Source organism: Barbus barbus (genome assembly GCF_936440315.1).
Source record: "Barbus barbus genome assembly, chromosome: 21".
In the NCBI taxonomy this organism is placed as follows: Eukaryota; Metazoa; Chordata; class Actinopteri; order Cypriniformes; family Cyprinidae; genus Barbus; species Barbus barbus.
The window spans coordinates 10,062,475-10,084,365 of NC_136749.1; the positions used below are offsets into that span (position 1 = coordinate 10,062,475).

General features: G+C 36.6%; 1 protein-coding gene and 1 long non-coding RNA gene across 3 annotated transcripts; one reads left to right on the forward strand and one right to left on the reverse strand.

Annotated features, from left to right (window-relative positions):
* The first annotated feature begins 304 nt into the window (after nt 1–304).
* Nucleotides 305–18,973, forward strand: LOC306886910 (C-Jun-amino-terminal kinase-interacting protein 4-like). Of its 2 annotated transcripts, XM_079444275.1 has the most exons (28): nt 305–455; nt 1,168–1,662; nt 2,205–2,399; nt 5,720–5,840; nt 5,967–6,037; nt 6,138–6,205; nt 6,380–6,452; nt 6,595–6,767; nt 8,102–8,364; nt 8,931–8,988; nt 9,119–9,271; nt 9,927–9,969; nt 10,109–10,236; nt 10,585–10,638; nt 10,732–10,872; nt 11,983–12,109; nt 12,333–12,416; nt 14,381–14,428; nt 14,816–14,957; nt 16,167–16,209; nt 16,403–16,483; nt 16,567–16,634; nt 16,706–16,854; nt 16,944–17,115; nt 17,294–17,407; nt 17,508–17,606; nt 17,713–17,805; nt 17,925–18,973. In XM_079444275.1, exons 2-28 carry the CDS (start codon nt 1,564–1,566, stop codon nt 18,065–18,067), a joined length of 3,003 nt encoding a protein of 1,000 aa, XP_079300401.1. In that variant the 5' UTR covers nt 305–455; nt 1,168–1,563; the 3' UTR covers nt 18,068–18,973. The 2 variants fall into 2 exon arrangements, with proteins under 2 accessions (XP_079300401.1, XP_079300402.1); XM_079444276.1 differs by lacking the exons at nt 305–455; nt 1,168–1,662; nt 5,967–6,037; nt 6,138–6,205 and having other exon boundaries at nt 2,388–2,399.
* On the reverse strand, nt 18,272–19,969 carry LOC306886926. Its single transcript, XR_013785649.1, has 2 exons — nt 19,831–19,969; nt 18,272–19,559 (listed from the first exon to the last, which is right to left on the reverse strand). It is a non-coding gene; the product is annotated as an uncharacterized lncRNA (long non-coding RNA).
* Between the last annotated feature and the right edge of the window lie 1,922 nt (nt 19,970–21,891).

The window sequence follows — 21,891 nt, forward strand, 5'->3', positions numbered from 1 at the left end:
GGGGGGGTGTCTGAGAGTGTGGAGCGTCACAGGTCATAATAAACATGAACGGTGGTAAACTCGGTCAAGATAAAACCGTTCAACCTTTGATTTTCTAAAATCTCTCAAACACACACTGGAATGTGAAGTATTTAGCCAGGTGTGTTTATCTACCTAGAAGTCACATGATAAGTCTGAGCCATCACGTGTCAACGTTCAATTTTTCAGGAAAGTTTTTGTTTCTTGTCGAATAAACCCCGCCCATCTCCCGCCCCTTCTGCATAATTATTGGTTCTTATGCAGCGATCTTCTTTTTGATAGCTCCAGACTAACGTCACTCAAACTGCTGACGCTCTAACCGCGCCTCCTTCTTTAACCTGGTTTAGAGTAATAGATATCGTGTCTAAAGCGAAGGACTTGAATTTCATCCGCTTGAACTCATAGACACGGTGTCCGAGCCTCACTAATATGTAAAGGTGAGTTGATAAATATGCTATAATCACAATAAATAATCGTTTACTGGTGGCCAAGTGTCAGTGCAGGCACAAGCTTCAAGGTGTTTGCCGACATCACGCAAAGTTGATTTGCCTTTCTGTTAAATATTAAAGTTTATTTGCCTTTCTGTTGAATAATAAAGTTTATTTCTGTACTTTCTATTAACGCGGTAAAGTTTCTTTGAGTCTGAGAGACGTGTTGGCCTTTATGGGGCTATAAATGTGTGTGTGTTATGCATGTGTGTACAGTATGTGCACAAATTTGCATCAAGTCCTTTAAATGACTCATTCACTAGCTTGTTCACTATTTAGGGTGAACTCGACAAAGAATATATATATATATATATATATAAACTGTATTTACATATCTATAAAGAACAAGCATTATATTTGGGTGAGCTACAGACAATTTAATAACATGTTATATGATTTTAAAACGTGTATGATTTTGAAACCAGACAACCAGTTGAGCTTAACATGTTTTGAAGTAGTTGACTATGAAGATGAACAAGATTTATGTGAACATATTGTATAGATATATTTTAGGTTGCTTAACTGGTTTCCCCATTTTATGTCTCACTTGAATAGTCCATGTAAGTTAGTCTTGCTGCCAATATGGGGTAATAAAAGTGCATAAATGAAGTTGTTCAAAATGGTTTGTACTAACGCATGTTACTACCCTTTTTCCCACCAGAATGGAAACCAAAGCACCTCCAGACATGAGCAGTCCCGACTAACTCTAATGACTTCAGTCAGTTTAGTTTTTGAGAATGAATTTGAAACAGAAAACGAGAAGCATGGAAGCGGAGGAATTAACTGGAAATACCATGTGGCTTAAGAGAATAGTTCTGCTTCTCGGGTAGATATTTATAGGGATGTTTTAGTAGATGCACACGCTGTCACTATCACACTGACATACTATTTTCATGCTTGTTTTGGTACACACTGAAACCATTTTAAGGTAGTGAAAACAGTGTGATAAAAAGGAAGAGGTTTGGGTTGAATAGTAAAGTTCAACAGCAAGACTGGGGATACATTCAAATTGTAGTGATATTAAATAAGCCAGTCAGAGAACGGAGAGCTGTGAAACATGGATTATGGTGAAAGTGCTTTTTGTGGAAGTGGAGAACTGGAGCTGGATCCAGATATTGTGAGCGAGGAGGCGGGGAAACTGTATTCGGAGCTGCAGGTAACCAATCAAGAGTATCTGCATTTATTCACCTACCAATCAAAATAACTTTTAAGGCCTGTTCACACCAAGGATGATAAATATCATGACTAATTCTGTGAGAATAGGGAAATTCACACCACAACTATAGCGATAATGACAGATTTTTGGAATCACTTTCAGAACTTTTTCCAACTGATGAACGATAAAAACATTGACAGTCAGAATCCACTCAACTTTAAGGAGCTCGAGCATTTAAAGTTTGCAGATGACATAACTGTAAAATGCATTTATAATAAACTAAACATTATTGTTCTCGGTGTAAACAGGACCTTTAGAGGCATTTTTATCATTTGCCACTTTTCACTAATGTTAAGTTCAGAGACCAGATGTTTTGCTGACTTTTCGTAAGGGAAGTGAACCGTAGTATTTTTTCCCCTTTATAAGCACAAGTTATAACTATCGCTCTTCCTGTGAGTGCAGCTGCCCACTAAGATAAGAGCATTAAATGTGTTGGGGGAACACCACTGCAAATAAATACAATTCAGACTGTTTCTTTGTAGTCGGTGGTGGAGACTCATGGAGCTGGTGTGGTGGAGTCCCTGCTGCCCATCCTCGTCTGGGTTCTGGAAGGGCTGGCGAGCTGCAGGGCTCAGCTGAGAGAAAGAGAGGAGGAAGCAGAGAAAGAGAAAGGAGAGAGAGAAGAACTGCTGGAGAGGTATCAGAATGAGAAAACCCTGAGGAGAGAGAACCAAGAGGTGAGAGACAACTGTGTGAAGGAGGAATTGAAGAGTGTTTTGTGACCTTTTAACCTTTTAAATGTAATTATTTAAAAAATAATTTACAATTTAAGCTTTTTTTTTTTTCCTCCAAAAATATTTAAACTTTAAACGTGAACTCGGGTGCTTACAGTACTGTAGTTTTGGATTTTATATTGACACCCATAGGCAGAGTTAGTTGCCCCTTTATGGTCCCTGTCCTGAAGAATTATCATATTATGGGAAGCTTAATATTCCATAAACAGAATAAAGCTATTTGTGACTGGATGGATAGCTGTATAAGTTCTGTTCAAATTGGTCACATTTCTAATTGAATTCTCCTGAGATTTTGTATGTTTTTTAATATCCATTATATTATTTAATTTTTAATTAAAATATTAATTTGTAATTATTAATTCATTCAAATCCTATTAATTTAACTAAATTGAGTTTAACAATAATAATAATAAAAAAAAATATATATTATTATTAAAGCTGCAGTCCATAGGTTTTGCCTCTTTGTCGCCATCTCTGTTTGAAAACCTGGAATTGCAGCTTTTTGCGGAATTGTGTTCCCTGCATGGAGTTGTGAGTCGGCACGGCTTCAGCGTAGATGAATCTAATATTTTGAGATGAATGTGTGGCTGTCAATCACCGCACCAGTTTGGATGTTTACTGTACTTCGCAATCACAGATTCTAGCCTACGTCTAGGACTATATGACCCAAATAAGAATTTTCACCGTATATTGCCATCTGAACAAGTATCAAGTCTGTCACGTTTGTTCTGACCTACTGAGGAAAAAAGCATTACCATAAATCGTGCTACCAATGATTTAATCTAAATATCGGTTAGCTCATAACACATCAAACCATGCACATTATTATTATTATTATACTTTATTCTCAAATTATTAATGTTATAGCTGCAGTCCGTAACTTTCTTTGGTAAAAAATGATCCAAAATCAATATTTGAGCAAGTACATATCCAGCCAGTTTTCAGAACTATCGCCTTACTTTAGCCCGATTCACAACGGTTAGCTTATAATAATGTTTTCTAATTTGAGTGGTACGGGTATGTTTTTGTGGGAAATTCGAGCATGGCACTGTGTCATTACATCACGTCTGTAAATATAAAGAAGTTGTCCCCGCTAGTAGGCGTGTGAGGATCCTGCAGGTGGCAGCTCGTTTATAGCCTTTTCTCTCAGCAGCTAGAATAATGTATCATTTTGATGGTGGATTGTAATCCAGAAAGTATTATGTGTTTATGAAACACATGTGAATGAAATTAAATTATATTCCAGTTTTAAATGTGCTTCTGATTACAGATAGCCTGAGTTTACACAAGATTTGTATTTTAAAGCAAACCAGTTTGAAGGGAGCATAGTTTGCATTTTGGGTTAAAATAATTTTTTAATATCAAATGGTATGACAATTAGATTAGACTGTACAGAAATTGAAATCTACATGCTAATACGCTATACTCAGTCACGCAATTCTGATGTTGTTAATTTGAGAATAAAGTATAACAATAATAATAATTTGCACGGTTTGATGTGATATGAGCTAACCGATTTTTAGATTAAATCACCATTGGTAGCGCGATTTATGGTAATGCTTTTTTCCTCAGCTGGACAGAACAAACATGACTGACTTGTAACTTACTTGTTCAGATGGCAATATACGGTGAAAATTCTTATTTGGGTCATATATTCCAAGATGTAGACTAAAATGTAATTGCGAAGTACAGTAAATATCCACACCAAGGTGGTGACTGACTGCCACACATTCACCTCAAAACATTATATTCATCCGTGCTGGAGCCGTGCCAGGGTACAACCCCATGCAAGCAAGATAATTCCGCAAGTAACTGCAATTCCAGGTTTTCAAACATAGATGGCGACAAAGAGGCAAAACTTACGGACTGCAGCTTTAACAACATGATACATTTAATTATTCCAGCTGCTGAGAGAAAAGGCTATAAACGATCTGTCACTTTCAGGATCCTCACATGCCTACTAGCCGGGACAACTTCTTTATATTTACAGACGTGATGTAATGACGCAGTGCCATGCTTGAATTTCCCGCGAAAACCTACCCGTACCACTCAAATTAAATTATTATAAGCTAACCGTTGTGAATCGGGCTAAAGTAAGGCAATGGTTTTGAACACTGGCTGGTTATGTACTTGCTCAAATATTGATTTCGGATCATTTTTAACCCAAAAAAGTTACAGACTGCAGCTTTAAATAAATATACATTTCACAGTCAACCAAGAATAATATATCTTTAAAGTCCGTGTAAAGTGATATTAAAATATGTGTTCTGAGTTTGTCACACAACAGAAAAATGTGTTATTAACCACCCAGCCAAATTTGAATGATAAAAAAACCCGCCAAGTAACTAAAATAAGTTATCAAAATCTTTGAAAAATAAACAGGACTCTCTGCTCTCAAACCTGGGGGCGTGTCCGCTGTCGGCGCTGAAACCACACCCACTCGCGGGAAAGCGGCCATCTCTCTCAAATGTCAAATACGCTACAACCTGAATGGATGCTATTGATACTACCTCTAGTAGCTTAATTGGATTTATACAGCCATACATGTTTGAGCGTGCAAGTTCGTTATTTAATTGTAGACGCGCTTCAGCGCTGCAGTGAGTTGAAAACCTCCTCGTCGTCAAGGCCATAGATATACGGTCAAGGCAAGCACGGCTCATGGTTGCTTAGCAATGGCAAACAGCTCCGTTGTGCTTTGAAAGAAGAGAAAGCGGTAAAGCTTGCGTTTCTAGATGCGAATTGTGAACGCTCCATGTTTTTAAATTGTATGTATTCTGCCACATATTGATGTCTCTGGGCTAAGAACCAGGTATCCATTCACCCTAGAACTGTCCCTGCCTAGAATCTGTATATCTAACATCACAGACATTCAAAAAGACAAACTAAGAACTTGACCTCTCAGCAGTTATTATAGTGTTAGGGGCGGGGCCACGCTCGGTGGCTCCATTGCATCATCGAGCCACCGTTTAGCCCCGCCCAAAAAAAATCCTGAACACAGAATTGGTGAAAAACTGCTTAACGGTTTAACTCCACAATTCAGTACTACATAGTTCAGAGTCTTTGTAATGTGTTTAAGCAATACATTTCTAACATTTGTAATGTGTTTAGAAACAATTCTCAGAATTCTCTTTACACTGACTTTAATGATTTTTTAAACATTTATTATGTATTTCTTTGTGCATAACTTTTGTAATTAAGAAGGAAATTAAAAAGTTGCACCTTTTCAATGTAAAAACTTTTAAAATTTGCCTACATACCATCAGCGCTATTTAGAGTTGGATGACCAGTTTGAGCAAGAGCGGAGGGCAATGCGTGCAAGAGAAAAGGAGAGAGAAAAGAGAGAAAGAGAACTGGAGAAGAAAGCCAGAGAACAAGCTGATCAATGTGAGTCTCTGAATAAAACCTTTCACCCTTCTTCCCTCTCTCTCTGTCTGTCCAGACTGTTAAAACATTGGCATGATGTATATAAATGTACATTTGAAATATATAGCTGTAATCTTTTCTTTGTAGTGATGGCCTTGGAGGATCAGAAAGCAAATCTGACACGAGAGCTAAACTCAATTAAACACACACATAACAAGGTCTGTCATCTCTCAAGTCTGTGCATCTGTTTTAGTTTAGCTTTAGCATGTTGGTTACTTTAAATTTCTATTTCTAAAAAAACATTTTTTAAAAATCCAGTTAGTACTGACACACCGAGATCTGCTGGAAAAGAAAAAGGAGTGGGAGAGTGAATCCTCCACTTTTAGGTAACACACGCTTCCCCTTTCTTGAGTTGAGCTGAGAGGTAATGGAATCCCACAATGTGGTACACATTTCTTGCTTAGCATGATTTGCAAAAAAGACTATAAGTTCCTGTGCATTTGAGAAGTTAAACATTACAGTGTTGTTATGCGTCAGCAGGAAATTCTCTTTGTTTGCAGGAATCATGTGCAGAGCAAACATTCAGAAGCTGTTTCTATCCACGGTCAAACAGAAACCTCCAGCAATGAAGAGGTTAATTCATTTGTAATTCAGCGGAGGCAAACTACACTTTCTCTGAACATTACTTTGCATATTTTTGCATTAATGTCCACTATAAAACAATAAATATCTGTACTTTCACAACAGCATCTTTTTTGCCCTTTTTATTTTGCAGCATGATCCAAAAGCTGGCAGTGCCCCTGAATCCACTGCGTCAGAAATGACCGATGCCAACAACAGCAAAGTGACTGATGCTGAAGTAAACCATAATAACGATCAGTTATTCATCAGTGACATCATAAGCTCCACCCCTGAGCTGGCTCATTTGAAGGGCTTTATTGAAACAAGGTACAGACATTTATAAAGAGGGGCCGTAACATCTCATTGTTTTGTCCTAGACCTAGACTGTTGCAGTTTTGACAGTGTTGAATAGGTATACTGTATATAAAATTCAGCTTTGCTATCACAGGAAAAATTACATTTTAAAATGCACTATATTGCCAAAATGATTGGGTCACCACCTTCTAATGAACAGGTTTGACTACTTTAGTCATTTCCATGTTTAAGCATATAATGATATTCTAGGGAATTGTGTGCTTCTAATTTTATAGCAACAGTTTGGACAGGACTCTTTTCTATTAACATGAAAGTGCCTCTGTATATAAGGCACGGTTCAAAAAGACATGATTGATTGAGTCAGTGTGGAAGAACTTGACTGGTCTGCAGAAAGCAAAGTCCTGATCCCAGCTGAACACCTCTGGTGTGACTTTAAATGCAGACCTTGAGCCAAAAACTCATCACCAAACACCAATGACTTGTACATATACTATATGGGCAAAAGTATTGGGACACCCCCTTCTTTAGAACAGAAAAAGGCACTAACAAAACTGTGGCAACAAAGATGGAAATGTAGTTCATGTATTTAAAAACTGTATTTCCACAGTTTTGGACGTGTCTAAAATGACAGTACCCTTATGTACAAGTCATTGGTGTTTGGTGATGAGTTTTTGGCTCAAGGTCTGCATTTAAAGTCACACCAGAGGTGTTCAGCTGGGATCAGGACTTGGCTTTCTGCAGACCAGTCAAGTTCTTCCACACTGAATGAATCAATCATGTCTTTTTGAACCGTGTCTTACATACAGAGGCATTGTCATGTTAGAATAGAAAAGAGTCCTGTCCAAACTTGCTATAGAATTAGAAGCACACAATTTCCTGGAATATCATTATATGCTTAAACATTAAGCTTTGTACTCATGGAAATTACTAAAGTAGTCAAACCTGTTCATTAGAAGGGGGTGACCCAATGCTTCTGGCAATATAGTGTATATTATAATAGAAAACCGTTTTTTTTAATACTGTTTTAAGACATCTACATATCAAAAGCTTTCTTTTCTTTCTTTTTTATCTTCCACTTTTTCTCTTACTGAGTCCAGGAAGTGAGTGAGAGTTTGTATCTCTTAATGTGTAACATCCTGTTGTTTGGTTTATTTTTAAGTCATGTTAGATAATTCATTGTCATTTTTCCTTCATGGAAGAAATACAATCTGAGTTATATTTGATAATATTTGATTGTATTTCTCTTATACAAATAATTAATCTATTTCCCATAAACGTTATCTTTTTTTATCTTGTCTTTTCATTCAACTCTCCCTCTCTCTCTCTCTCTCTTTTGCTCTCTCCAGCTCCCCTGTTTTTTCAAAGACAGCAACTTCTGAATTAAACTCCAGTTTGTTTGATGAAATGAAACAAGCCCACGAGGATAAGAGAGAGGTGGATGAAGACCAGAAGGTGAAAGATGGAGAAACAACGAAGGAGGAGGAAGAGATGGACAGTGGCTCTGATTGCTTGGAGTGGGAGTTGAGGAATACGGACTCTGTGTTTTCAGAGTTATCTGAACTCAGCAGGGAATATGTAGAAAACGTTGACCAGGGGGCCAGTGTCAGAGGTACGATCATGTGTTTAATTTGAATGTATGTATGTTGTTTAGAAGAAATTTGAATTGCAAAGAAAGAACAGGGAGGACAGCAGCAATCCTATTAACCACAAACAAAAATGTTTTCATTTAAATCACATTACGTCAGGAAACTTTTTTTCAAATCTTTGCTCTGATGCTAAATGCATTTATTATGCAGCTCTCTGGAACACTCGATTCTGATTGGTCAGTTGCAGCATTCAAATATTTTTGTATAGTGACAACTAAACTGTAAATTTGACCGTTGCTCTCCTACACTGTCACTCCATTGCCACTTTCTTTTCATATAATAAAATAATTTCATGTCCATTCATTTAATTGTTTTGTACAGCCTTGTAATAAGCATTAAAATGTGCAGTCAGCTGGTTATTTTTGTAAAATAAACCATTTCAGGATAGTTTCAAAACCCTTTGTTTATTTTAATGGGTTTATTTAGTGCTAATAGCCAACTGACTATACATTATGCTTTATTTAATATAGATCCATCACTGTCTAAATATGTGTGTGGTTGAATCTTTGTGTTTTTGTTTGGTTTGCAGATAACACAGACCAGTTTGAGCAGATTCTTTCTCAATATGAGGAACTGAAACACACTCAGTAAGATACAATACAGTTTTTCTGATCAATCTGTTTTATTGTCAAAGTTGAGGCTCTGATCATGACCCATTTTATGTGTTAACCATTACATTTATTCATGTGTGTAACCCTGTCTTTGTCTCTGTCTCAGTGAAATGGTGGATACTGCTCGTAAGGCCCTTATATCCCGTGTTGAGGAGCTGACCAGTGAGAGATCTGCCATGAATATGGAACTTGATTCTTGCCGTGAAACCATCAGCCGACTGGAAGGAAAAACCAAAGAGATGGAGGATGAAATCAAGCGGTAATGTGGATTACCGGAATTTACCTCAACTTATTTATTTCAGTTTCAGCAGTTTAATAAATGCTTAATTAAGCACTTTTATATAACTTTAGAAATGACAGTTTAAAGTCAAACTCATATAAATGACACTGCTTAGTATTTTCAGGAACAAAGAAAGAAAATTTCATAGGATTGAGATTAAGAAAAATATGTACAGTACCATTGAAATTCATTCAAAAAAACTGAAAAATTCTGAAATGAATACATTTTAAAATGGAATGTATTCCTGTGATGTAATAGCAGTCATCAGTGTCACATGTTCTTTCAGAAATCATTCTAATATGCTGATTTGCTGCTCAGGAAACATATCTTGTCTTATGTTGAAAACATTCATGATGATTAATATTTTTGTGGAAATTATACATTTTTCAAAAGAATTACAAATCGTTTTTACCATTATAACTATCTTTACAGTTACATTTGATCATTTTAATGTGTCCTTGGTGAATAAAAGTAATGATTTCTCAAAAACAAACTTACTGAACCAAAGCTCTTGAATTGTAATTTCCATCTGTTTTATTACTTTTAATGGTTCAAATTAATAGGGAACAGTTTGTGTTTTGCTTGTATTGTTATATATGTTTTTTATGAAATGGCTTTTTATATTTTAAAACAGGTTACGAAAAGAGCTTGAGGCAATCCAGTCAGAGGACCCTGATGTAAGTCTATGATGGATTTCAGTTGCATTTCAGAAATGTTTATGGATATCACTTTTCTGTAAATTCTATTGTCCTCTATTTCTTAGAAACACTGAAATCAGTCACTAATTCCTGCCTCATTCTCTCTTGCTCTCTCCAGGCCTCTCTACCTACCTCCCTCCGTCGCTTCTCTCGTTCTGAAATGGCCCGGGTGGTCATGGAGAAGAATCAGTACAAAGAGCGACTGTTCGAATTGCAGGAAGCTGTGCGGCGTGCTCAACTTCAGAGGTGTGTTAAACTCCCTCTCCCAGGATGCAAATCTGTCTTTAACAGAAATGTTCAGAAACGTTATACTGACTGATCTGTTAACCTTCATCGTAAGTGTTGTGTTATTGGTATTAATGATGCAACAAATCATGTGGCTTATCTGTATATTTGAAGCCAGTATATAACTTCCCAGAGAAATCTCATAGCAATGTGCTAAAATGACTCCGAGCACCTGAGCAACCATATTGTGGCAAATACTCACAGCACCCTAGGATTGTGACTTCTGCACATCCAAAGACTACTTTTTTAAACACAGAATAGGTAAAAATGTAGTATACACACTGATTTTTGTATTCTGTCCTTCTCTAGAGTTACAAAAGAAGAGCACCCCCCTGTGGAAGGGAAGGGTAGTGTCTGGAGCAGGTGAGGTTACTGTATATACCTGTACAACCCGTCTCTAACAGTGAGTTGGTGCATGGTATTTCCTGCTGTGAACCTCTTTTTTTTTTCTTGCAGGTTTAATCGTTTTCTAGGTTTGACAAAGGGTCAGTTAGCTCCAGCCACAGCTGTTACTTTAACCATCTCTCCCACATCAGTTTTTGCACAGACACCAGTGGGGTCTCCACAGCAACTCTCTACAAAATCACCCCAAACAGAGTGAGTCCTCTTGCATTAGTAGTTTTAAATACCTGCTAATTGATAGTCATGATAGTTATTTTCCTTTGTATTGTAGTGTTACATGATATGGGGATTTCAGGTCTCTTAAGACCTGATTTGTTGATGTCATTGACATTTTGCGTTCACGATATGAAAAAGTCTAGTTTGAATGTGTGCCAAGTTCTTATAAATGTACTCTTTTGTATTCATGCTAGTTTTATAAGGTTCTTAACTTTATTTGATGTATAAGAAAAGTTTCCTTAAAAACCTGATATTTTTTCAACTTGACACACTGTCATTTCCTGATTTATGCTTTTTTTTTCTGCATGTTGGTTGCACCATATGACCCTGAAGGTCTCTCTCTACACGATTGACATCAGATATTAATAATCTTTAGAAAAACAGTTTTTTACAGTGATACATTTTTGATTTTATGCCCCAGAAAAACATTATCACAGAAGAGGTGTATTCAATTCATTGTATGTGTGATTCACATTTTTTATGTATTTTAATGTAAATTTATTTAAATGTTATACACCAATTAATAGAAATGTCATTCACTCAAATATACACTATGATTCAAAAAGGGTAAGATCTGTTAATGTTTTTGAAAGACATCTTTTGTGGTCACCAAGGATGCATTTATTTGATCAAATATATAGTAAAACGATAATATTATAAAATAATAACTGTTTTATGTTAACATATTTTCAAATGTAATTTATTCCTGTGATGGCAAAGCTGAATTTTCAGCAGCCGTTACTTAAGTCTTCAGTGTCACAAGATCTGTTAAAAAGATTTGCTGCCAAATATTTTTATTACTTGTACCTTTGATACATTTATATTTTGATAGATGTTTTTACAGATAGATGTTTCTTTAAAGAATAGAAAGTCTAAAGGAATAGCATTTCTTTGAATATTCAATTTTTTTAACATTATAAAAGTATTTTCTGTCACTTAATAAATGTAATTTACTGAGCCAAACTTTTGAACAACAGTGTGTATTAGAGACTATATATATACATACATATATACACACATCTTCAGTTACTTGTGCTTTTCTTTATTACAGTTTGTTCAAATAATGAATTTTTTTTTTTTCTTGTGCAGAAGTTCTCCATCTCCCAGGTTAAGGAAAAGAGAGCTGTACAGGGAGATCCGTACTCATGTGTGGGGTACTCTGGGTAAAAAACAGCTCCATGGCTGGAGCATGCCTCTTGGCGTTACAAACATAAAGGTAAAAACACATCTATGTTTTGTTATCGATAGCAACAGGTATAGAGCTGTCCATACCCCAAAGGGCATCTGGAACATAGATTGTCCCAGTGTGCTTATAAACAATATAACAAATATCAATGACATTTGGATATTTGATTCTGCTTAACTGAAATCTGCTGAGTGTAATTATTAATCTATTTGTCAGTTGATTCTGAAAGTGTGTGTGTGTTTGTGTGGAACAGGACTCTGAACTCCCTCCTGAGCCCAAAGATGTGCCCGTCCTCATCCAGCTGAGACTGCTGGACCAAAGAGATGCTACAGCGAAGGTGAGAGTCCTTGACCAGTCATTCAGCTTTTTTTATTCATTTTTCATTTTAATTGTTTTGTTTTATTTGTTTTATGTCTGTCTGTGTTTCATTTTCATAAATTTTTGTTTGTTGTAAATATTTCTATTAATCTATTTATTTTGTGTTAGTCTTACTAATTTTAATATTTCAACATTAAAGGGATAGTTAACACAAAAATGAAAATGGTCATTTAAGCACCTTCGACTTGTTGCAAATCTGTATGAGTTTCTTTTATTAAGCTGAACACAAAAGAAGATATTGACGGTAGCCATTGACTTCCACAGTATTTTGTTTCCATATTATGGATGTCATTGGTGACCATCAGCTGTCTGGTTACCAACATTCTTCTATGTTCAGCAGAAGAAAGAAACTCTGAAATAAGTGAATGAGGAAATATCTTATCTAGAAATAAGTGAATGAGGACAGAATTTTCATTTTTGAGTGAACTATCCCTTACTTCAGTTAATTCAGTAACATATTTTCTAATTTTAATTTTTTAAAAATTGTTATTTGAAGTATTTCTGCAAATATTCATATTTTTTTTTTATAATTTTTTTTATTATTAGACTTGTATTGCATTAGTTTCAGCCTATCCTTACAGATAAATGACACTGAAATTTCCAGATGGTAAATATACACAACAATTAGATACATTAACTAAATTATTAATAGTAAAAAATTTTTTACACACACACACACACACACACACACACATATATATATATATATATATATATTAATCAAATAAAATAAACAATTACATATAATGCATTCTTACAATACTATATTAATAATTAGTAGGACATTGTTTTAGCTTTATTTCAGTGACCAAAAATGATTTTTGATTTAGTTTCACTTAATAAACTTACACTGTGTCCCAATGAGAAAAGAAGAGAAGGTTAATTCAGGTTAGGATATTGTGAGTGATGCTAACTGTGTTTCAACTTGAACATATTATAATACGTCGTCGTCGTCGTGACGTATTGTCAAGTATGGTGACCCATACTCGAAATTGGTGCTCTGCGTTTAACCCATCCAAGTGCACACACACACACACACACACACACACACACACACACACCGTGAACACACACCCGGAGCTGGACATTCACTCCCCCCACCTACAATTTCTGCCAGCCGGGGACTCGAACTCGCAACCTTTCGATTACGAGTCCGACTCTCTAACCATTAGGCCACGACTTCCCACAAATACCGTATTGACCCGAATATAAGACAATGTTTGTTTTCTTGGAAATGCATCTGAAAAAACCTGGTCGACTTATATTCAGGGTCTCTAGACTTTGGCATGTCAATAATACACCCACAACAATACGTGGCGCCAAATACGCATAAAACAAGTGTGCCAAGATATACGTATGTGTGTTGTAATGTTAGAACATCGCGAGTGAAAATAAAACAAAAAGAAAAGATTATAGCGGCATGAGTCGTGACCGTCATGTTAGCCTGATGGGACCAAACTTCCTCTGTAAGTGAAGACCGTACGCAGATTTGAAGATTTCACTTCTACTGTTAATGACACTTTGCTAGGCTACTATGAGATGAATAGCCTAATTGTTATATATTTTATTATTTTTATGGTTTATCAAAAAGTGTATATTTAAAACTGTGATTGGTGGTACATTTGATCAATATTTACCATACTTTCAAAACAAAAATTTAATAGGAAAAATATGCAATATGAAAATAATTTAACAAAAAACATTTTGGTTTTCAAAAAGCCTTTTTCCAAAAGGTACATCTTGAAAAGGGGGGTCGTCTTATATTGGGGTCAATACGGTAGGTGCTTAATGTCTTACGTCAGCATAGTTTACGTTTTACTTTGTTTATTTCCCAAGTGCGTATGCGTAACCCGAAGAGGAAGTGATCTCCATTCCTCTGCTGTGCATCTATTCTGATTCATGTTAATGTTTCATCTTTTACAGCTCACATGTGCTGTCGCAGTTCCTCCAGAGATATCAGGAGAGCAGACGGTATGTACCGTTCCACAGACCTTCACGGTATTTTACAGCTAATTAACACGTACAGGGTTTCCACATCTTCTGACCAATGCATTACTGGTTGATTACTGGTTTTTAAAAATAACTTCATTCACATTACACTCATAATAAGCTATTTCTAGCCAATTAAATATTGGCTAGAATAAAATTGTACTTACTGTAGAATTTTCCGGGACTAGAAATCCCAGTTTTGAATTTCCCTCATATTTTCAGGTTTTCCTTCAATATGGGAACCTTGTATTACAGAACTGGTTGTTTTCTTGTCCAAAAATGCATTTAACCAGCACCTTCATCTAATAACCATGTTGCATGGTGTCGTTCATCGTTGTAAACATTTGACACCCCGCCTCCCATCCTCAGTGTTCTGTGTGGGCCGTCACTGGACCTGCTTCTAGCAGTGATGTCACAGTGATTGACCCGGCTCGCTCCAATACCATTCTGGATCAGTTCAGCCTCCCACCCACGTCCCCTGCATTATGCATCTGTGCTGTGCCCCCTACTGGTCAGTCTGAGCTCTGCAGCTTTGTAGAATTTACCCAGGTGTTCACAGCTGGATCAGTGATGGTTGTGTAAGACTTCTGACGTCAGAGGTGATATCTGAGTAACAGTACTGTTATCTAAACATTAGGCATTTCTGCTTTTCTTAAATATTACTCAAACTGAATAAATTGTGCTGTTTCCAGGGTGGAAAAATACTGCTTTTTCTCCTTGTAATTTCAAAGTCCACTACCATTCAAAAATTTGGGGTTTGTAAGATTTTTTAAATATATTTGAAAGAAGTGTCTTATGCTCACTGTGGATTCAATTTTTTGCTAAAAAATACAGTTATATTGTCACATTACAATTTTTGAAAAACTTTGTTTGCTTTATATTTTATTATGGCAAGGCTGTATTTATTTTAGCAGGCATTACTCTAGTCTTCAATGTCACACGATCCTTCAGAAATTATTAATATTTTTGCTGCTTAATATGATAATAATGAGCAGGGAGTTCAGAAAAACAGCATTTATTTTAAATAAAACTTTTGTGTGACAATGTAAAAGACTTTACTGTCAATTCTGATCAATTAAATGCATCCTTTTGAATAAAAGATTTAATTTCTTTAACAAATCTTACTGACCCCAGACTTTTTTCACAGTAGTGTACATGCTGTATTTTCCAGGTCATTGTAACTTAAATCAAAAACATATTTGGTCATTCGTCTTACTGTGTTAAAGCGATCAAATTATTTTACTTTTATGTAAATCTAACAAAATCCATTTGTGTAAAATGTAACTGACCACAGCATGGGTCAGTGGTCCTCATGGAGAGACCTCTCAATTCTAATTATAAATAAATGTATTTACGTCTTAAAGACAAAGTCTTGACACTGAAAATAACTGATTAAACAGGTTGTTTACGAAGTTTACAGTTACTTGAATGGCGAAATCTCCTCTGTCTCAAGTTGAGGAAAATTGCATTTCAGAATTTATTAAAAGTGTCTTGGCAAGATACTTCTTTGGCATTTTCTACACTTTACTCATTGTAAAACATAAAATGACTCTATATATTTACACCCCTGTCTGTAGTTAATAGTTAAATGTTTCTTTAGTACATTTAGCTGCATTATTATTCTTTCTTGGCATTTTTTCATCATATTAATTGGTCTTGCAGTTGGATTTTCTAAGAGTATGTGTTTTACTGAATGGTGTTTCAATTATGCTTGTGTTAGGAGATACTGCAGGAACGGTGTGGATTGGAACACAGGATGGAGGGTGAGGGCATGTTATTCTTATTTATTTATAGGTTTTTATCCTTAACATTAATTCTTAAAATTTCATGCATGGTTAAATATATAGAAAGAAATACCTCTAAATACTGTGTATATACAGTATATATGCATGTATGTGTACACACTTTTTGTTTTTGGCTGTATGGGTTTCATCTGCTCATGTTGTCCTCTTGCAGTGTGCTGATTCATTCGTCCTCCAGCTCCAGGCGCCGCTGTTTGCAGTCTGTCTGTCTTTCTGAGGGGGTTCACTCTCTGACGTAAGTGTCTTTTGAATCCCTGTCAGTTTATGTCATCTGTGATGCAAATGAGGTTTCTGATGGAATTCCTCCTGTATGTAAAGGTATTCTCAGGGCGAGGTGATCAGTGGGTTGGCCAATGGGACGCTGGCATTCTTCACCCACAATTCAGGTGTGTGTTTGTGGTTTAGTCTGCTTTGGGTTTGTTTTTTAAGATATAAATTTTACTTATAATTTTTCTAGGCACATGGAATCTCCAGTCTCAAGAGGTGCTTTCGCTCGGCACGCCACCTTTGCAGCCCGTTCGCTGCTGCCTAGCAAAGGAGGGCTGTCTTTGGGTGGGCTACTGGAATAAAGTTTACATGATCAGTGTGAAAATTCGGAAAGTAGAGGTTGGTCTCGGATGGAAAAGGTGTCATTGATTGTTCATCTTGTGCTTCACAACCCTCACTCGTTCACGTTTCTCTTTCTGTCCATTTAGAAATCGTTTACAGTGTCTGAGCGAAGTGAGCAGCAGGTGCGTTTTCTGCGCGCGGCAGGTAGTGGCGTTTGGGCTGCCTGCCGTTTGGATCCAATTCTTAGGCTTTTTGATTGGACAACTGGCCGTCCTCTACAGGAAGTAGACTTATCGTCCGTAGTAACTAAAGCTTTAGGTATTTGAGTTTTATTTATTTATTAATATGGGTAATTTATGGAATTTTACATGCATGGGTGTCTACTTTTCAAAAGCATTCGTGAGTTTTTTTGTTTTTTGCAAAGAAATGCATACTTTATCCAGCGAGGATGCATTAAAAGTGAATAAAAGTGACAGATGTTCTCTCCATTTCACAGGCTCTGCATTCCTGTCTCTTTCTCCTCTTCAGATCACAGCCTTGTCTGTGATCAGTGGGCGGTTGTGGGTGGGAACAGGAAGTGGGGCAATCTTCTCAGTTCCACTGATCCTCAGTGAGTGTTTTTTTCCCCCCTAACTAAAATAAACTATTCTTAAATTGCTTTGAATTGTGAAACTTCTACATTTTTTGATCTACATTTTGTTTTTTGGCAGGTTCAGAGTCCTGCTCTATACCATACAGCTGTCTTGCTTCAGCTCAGCTCTGTTACCATGGCCATCGACAAGCAGTTAAATTTATCATTTCTGCTCCAGGTTCGAAACAAATATTGTTTACATTCAGTAACAGTAAATGGAAGATCAGTATTGGGAAGAATTTTTAACTATGTTTCTTTTTGATCTTTTTTTCTAATCAATGCAGGCTGCCGTAGTTCCTCCAATTCACCAGATGGCGCTGCTACTACCTCTCAGCTCATTCTCAGTGGCGGGGAAGGATACATCAACTTCCGAATTGGTGTGACTTTACTTTTGGCACAGTTATTATACCGTGACTTTTTTATATATTTTTTCCAATGAGAATGTTTTGGGTTTTTTTAAGATAAGAATATAATTCACTATTATCTTCCTCTTTAGGAGATGATGGAAGTGATGGGGCCAGTGAGTCTGTCCTACAGAGATCAGAACGAAGTCACATGATTATTTGGCAGAGCCCCACCCCTCCGTCCCAAGCCCCGCCCTCTGAAAGTACTTCAGCTGTTCACTCAAACAGTCTTTGAGCTCTATCAGGATAAGATTGAGAATACTACATAGTATAATGCATTACTTTTCTTCTGTTCCCCTTCTATAAATGCTCCCAAAGGGAAAGGCTAAAATCAAAGTAAAGCATTACTCTAAGAAATGTAATTTTGCACCTACAAATCTTAATTCTACACTTTCATTTTAGGTTGTTTTTTTGGGGGGTGAACTGACTTTGAATGACATTTGTATTTTTTTTTTTTTTTTTTAAGTCCCATAACATGACTACTCTCGGGTGTGCCTTAGTGTGTGTTTTCAAATTCTGCCTTGTATTGTGGTCTTTTTTCTTTTATTACTGGAACAAAGACGGTTTGTGATTGTAATGCTAGACCAGGAATTATTCATATATTTGTATTTTATTTTGTTTCAAATCATGAAGAGTGATGCAGCTGGTATGCTGCTGGTCATGACATGAAGTATTTTCAAAAATAGTCTGTTGGTTGCTTGTCGTGCATTAGATCAACTGGAAACTCACATAAAGAAAAGTAACATCAAAACGACAAGAAACTGAACAAGACTGACACTACCTACATTCTGTGACCTTGACATATATAGTGCATATACTTCAATCTGAACAAAACGGTTATTTTTCTTTAGGGTTGGCGTTTATGGTGAGGTTTTATTTTTCATTTAATTTGTATTGGTGTCTAAGTTATTTGTTGTGAAATCAAAGGAGGCTTCTGTATGGCTATTTTTTGCAGTATTTTTTGAATGGTTGAATGTGTGGCTCTATTTAATGAGTGAGAGAGAGAAAGTGACAATGGTTTGTTAACTGGAAAATGTACAACTTTGTAAATACATTTTCACTCTAATTATAAATTGTGTAGAGTTTCGTTCTGAAAGTGATTCAGTATTAGTAAAATAAAGCACCAAAGCTGCATGTTCAATTTTAAATTATGGAAAATTAATCTCACGTTTGCACAACAGATAAAAGTTTTGCTGCGAAAAGAAATACAGAATTTCATACACAAACTCAAAATGTACAATGCACTACCATAACTGCAATTTCATAGTTTTTTTGTAACAATCACCACATTGTAACAATCATACTGTATCTGTCGGCCTTCATCGTTCCATTTAACTTCTTTTCCAACTGAGACTTTGGCCTCGTGTGCGCTCTCAGCCGTGCCCAGGGGTCAGGGTGTGCTGTGGCCGCGGTGGGGTTTCCGGATGTGGCGGCTAGAGTGCGAGCGAGGCGCTCCACGGCGTTGCGTTTGTGTGTCAGCTCATTCCCTGATATCAAACCCTCAATATTCCCACTGTACCACATGATCCAGCCACCCACAGACATCCACACCAGCACAGCTCCCGAATACACGAACAGATCACCAAAGTCGAGAGATCTCAAGCGGGACGAAGACGTCGATCAGAAGAGCAGACACACCGAAAATATCCAGAAGGACCGCAAACACCAGGACAAACTTACAGTGGGTCAGTCCAACACGGTCAGGTGTAGACATGGTGAACGCCCTTCTGCCATGAGGAGAGAGAATCATTAAAGAGTAATATTACAAACTAATTAAAGAATCACAGAAATAGCCAAGCCTACTCTTTACCTGAAGGATGTATTATTTTACAGCAATAGGCATCTTAATGCAAAGCACGGTTAATAAAACAGGATCTTAAAAGCTTAAAAAACCCGTTGCACCTGTTTTGCTTTAGCTATCAATAATCGAGCACTCCTTCCCAGATAAAAAACCCAAGTAGCCTAGGCTATACACTGAGAGATTATCAGTTTACTTACCTTTTACCACAGAAATGATCATAGTTTGCAAAACTGCCAATTTAGGCTCTTTCATTTAGATAACATTTATTTTTGGTCGTTTATGTTTTTCCGAGAATTGCCCACCTGTGCTGCAAACGAGCTCTGACGTCACGCAGGTGGTGTCACATGACATTAGTCTCTTGTGCGTCATTCATTCAGCAGTTTTCCCCAAAATCACAACAAGCCTCAAAACGTAAGAGGATGTGACGGTGGGGGGTTTCATGGCTTCCTTCCAGTATAAACACATTCCATTTCCTGCAAACAGCTGACGTTTCTCAAAACTAAAACCAAAACCATTAACATAATAGTGCGAGGATTATCTGACAAAACACTCCTTCACTTAGAAGTGAACCTCAGGGAAGCTTTAGTTTCCTGTTGTTTGAGGAATGAGTTGTATTTTTCAGTAAATGTATCATAACTCGTGAAAAAAGTCCCTTTTTGAAAAGTTTACATATAAACTCTATTTGAAATTTTACTTTGTATAGCCTGATATGTGAAATAATAATAATAATTTAAATAGTTTTTCCTTCTCATGTTGTAATATCACACCACATCTTAATTAGAGGCCCAGTCTGAGCAAAAATATGCAAGTTGGTTGTAATGAGATCCTTAACCCTCTATGGTATGCATTATGTTCTAACCATGAAATAATTTTTTAAGTTTCTATTACATGAAATAGATTCAATCATACAAATCAAAACAGACGGTGGGTTGTATTTGGGGAAAAGTTGCATGGCAACGCTGTACCAAAATGGAAAATGGTCCAAAAAGTAGGCTAGTTTTAAAAATATATATATTTTCTTTTAGAAATGTATAGATGTATATACTCGGAACCAGTGGTGTAATGCAACGAAGTACTTTGCTACAATACTTAAGTATCTATTTAAGCCAACTTTTACTTTTACACCACTACATTTCCTAATTAAAATGTATACTTTTACTCCGATACATTTCCTGAAGCATGTTCGTTACTTACTAAAAATAGTTAGAGGTCAGAAGAACACAGACTGCAGGAAAGCAGGTTTAGACTCCTAAAAACACCTTTGCTCATGTGCAAACAAGTGCGTGCACAACCGCGGATAATTTGGTTTTTCCAGTTAAAGTCGAGGCTGGGGTGTGCGATATAGCTAGAGTATCTTCTGCGATAATACGGTAGGCTAACTGTAAGTGTCGTTGTAATGATGTGCGATCTGATATTGGACGTTGATTTAATTCCAGGCATTCTAAATTGTAGATGGCAAAAATGCTTCTGAATGCTTTTTATATTTATATAATTTAACTTAATCTATATCAGCATGATAACACATTTAATAATCATTTTATACAAGATCAGTAAAGCGATAAGTGACTTACATTTTAGACATAATATTGCTTGTTTTTGCTCAATTTTGCCAATGAAAATAGTTCCAAACAAAGATCACAGCACTGTTTTGCATCTCTGAGCAATGGACGGTGATTACTTATTGAATGAATCAGCTATTTGAACAAATCGGTTGATAAAAATGATTCAGTGATTCACTCGTTAACTGACGGTGCTTCCAAACGGGATATATCCCCCTCCGAAGGCCGCCATATTGAAGGGTCGTTCCAAACCGAAGTGCTCAGAATTAGCCACTTCAAAGGGCCCTTCGGAATGAAGGATTTCGAAGGGTACAACTGATGGACACTTCAGGCCCCCATGATCCTTTGTGCTGATTCTTTGCATGATGACGGCGCCTCCGTAAAATGACACAAAAGGGCACTTCATATAACAGTTGTTTGGTCCCCTACACCCTTCAACCCTTCGAAGCTCTCACTCCGGAGGACATAGGGATGAGCCCTTCCGAATGGAACGCAGGGACAGTCAAATGCTTTGTTCCTGAATGAATAAGTTGAATCTCAGTGACTTACTCATTAACAGACACTTGCTGTCACCTACTGGCAGTTTTAATTTCACATTTCGGAAAAAAATGTAATCTCTTAAATAATTTCAAATATCAGTATTCAACGTTTTGTTAAAAACAAAACATTAGACCTATTTATGCATCTGTAACTGCAGTT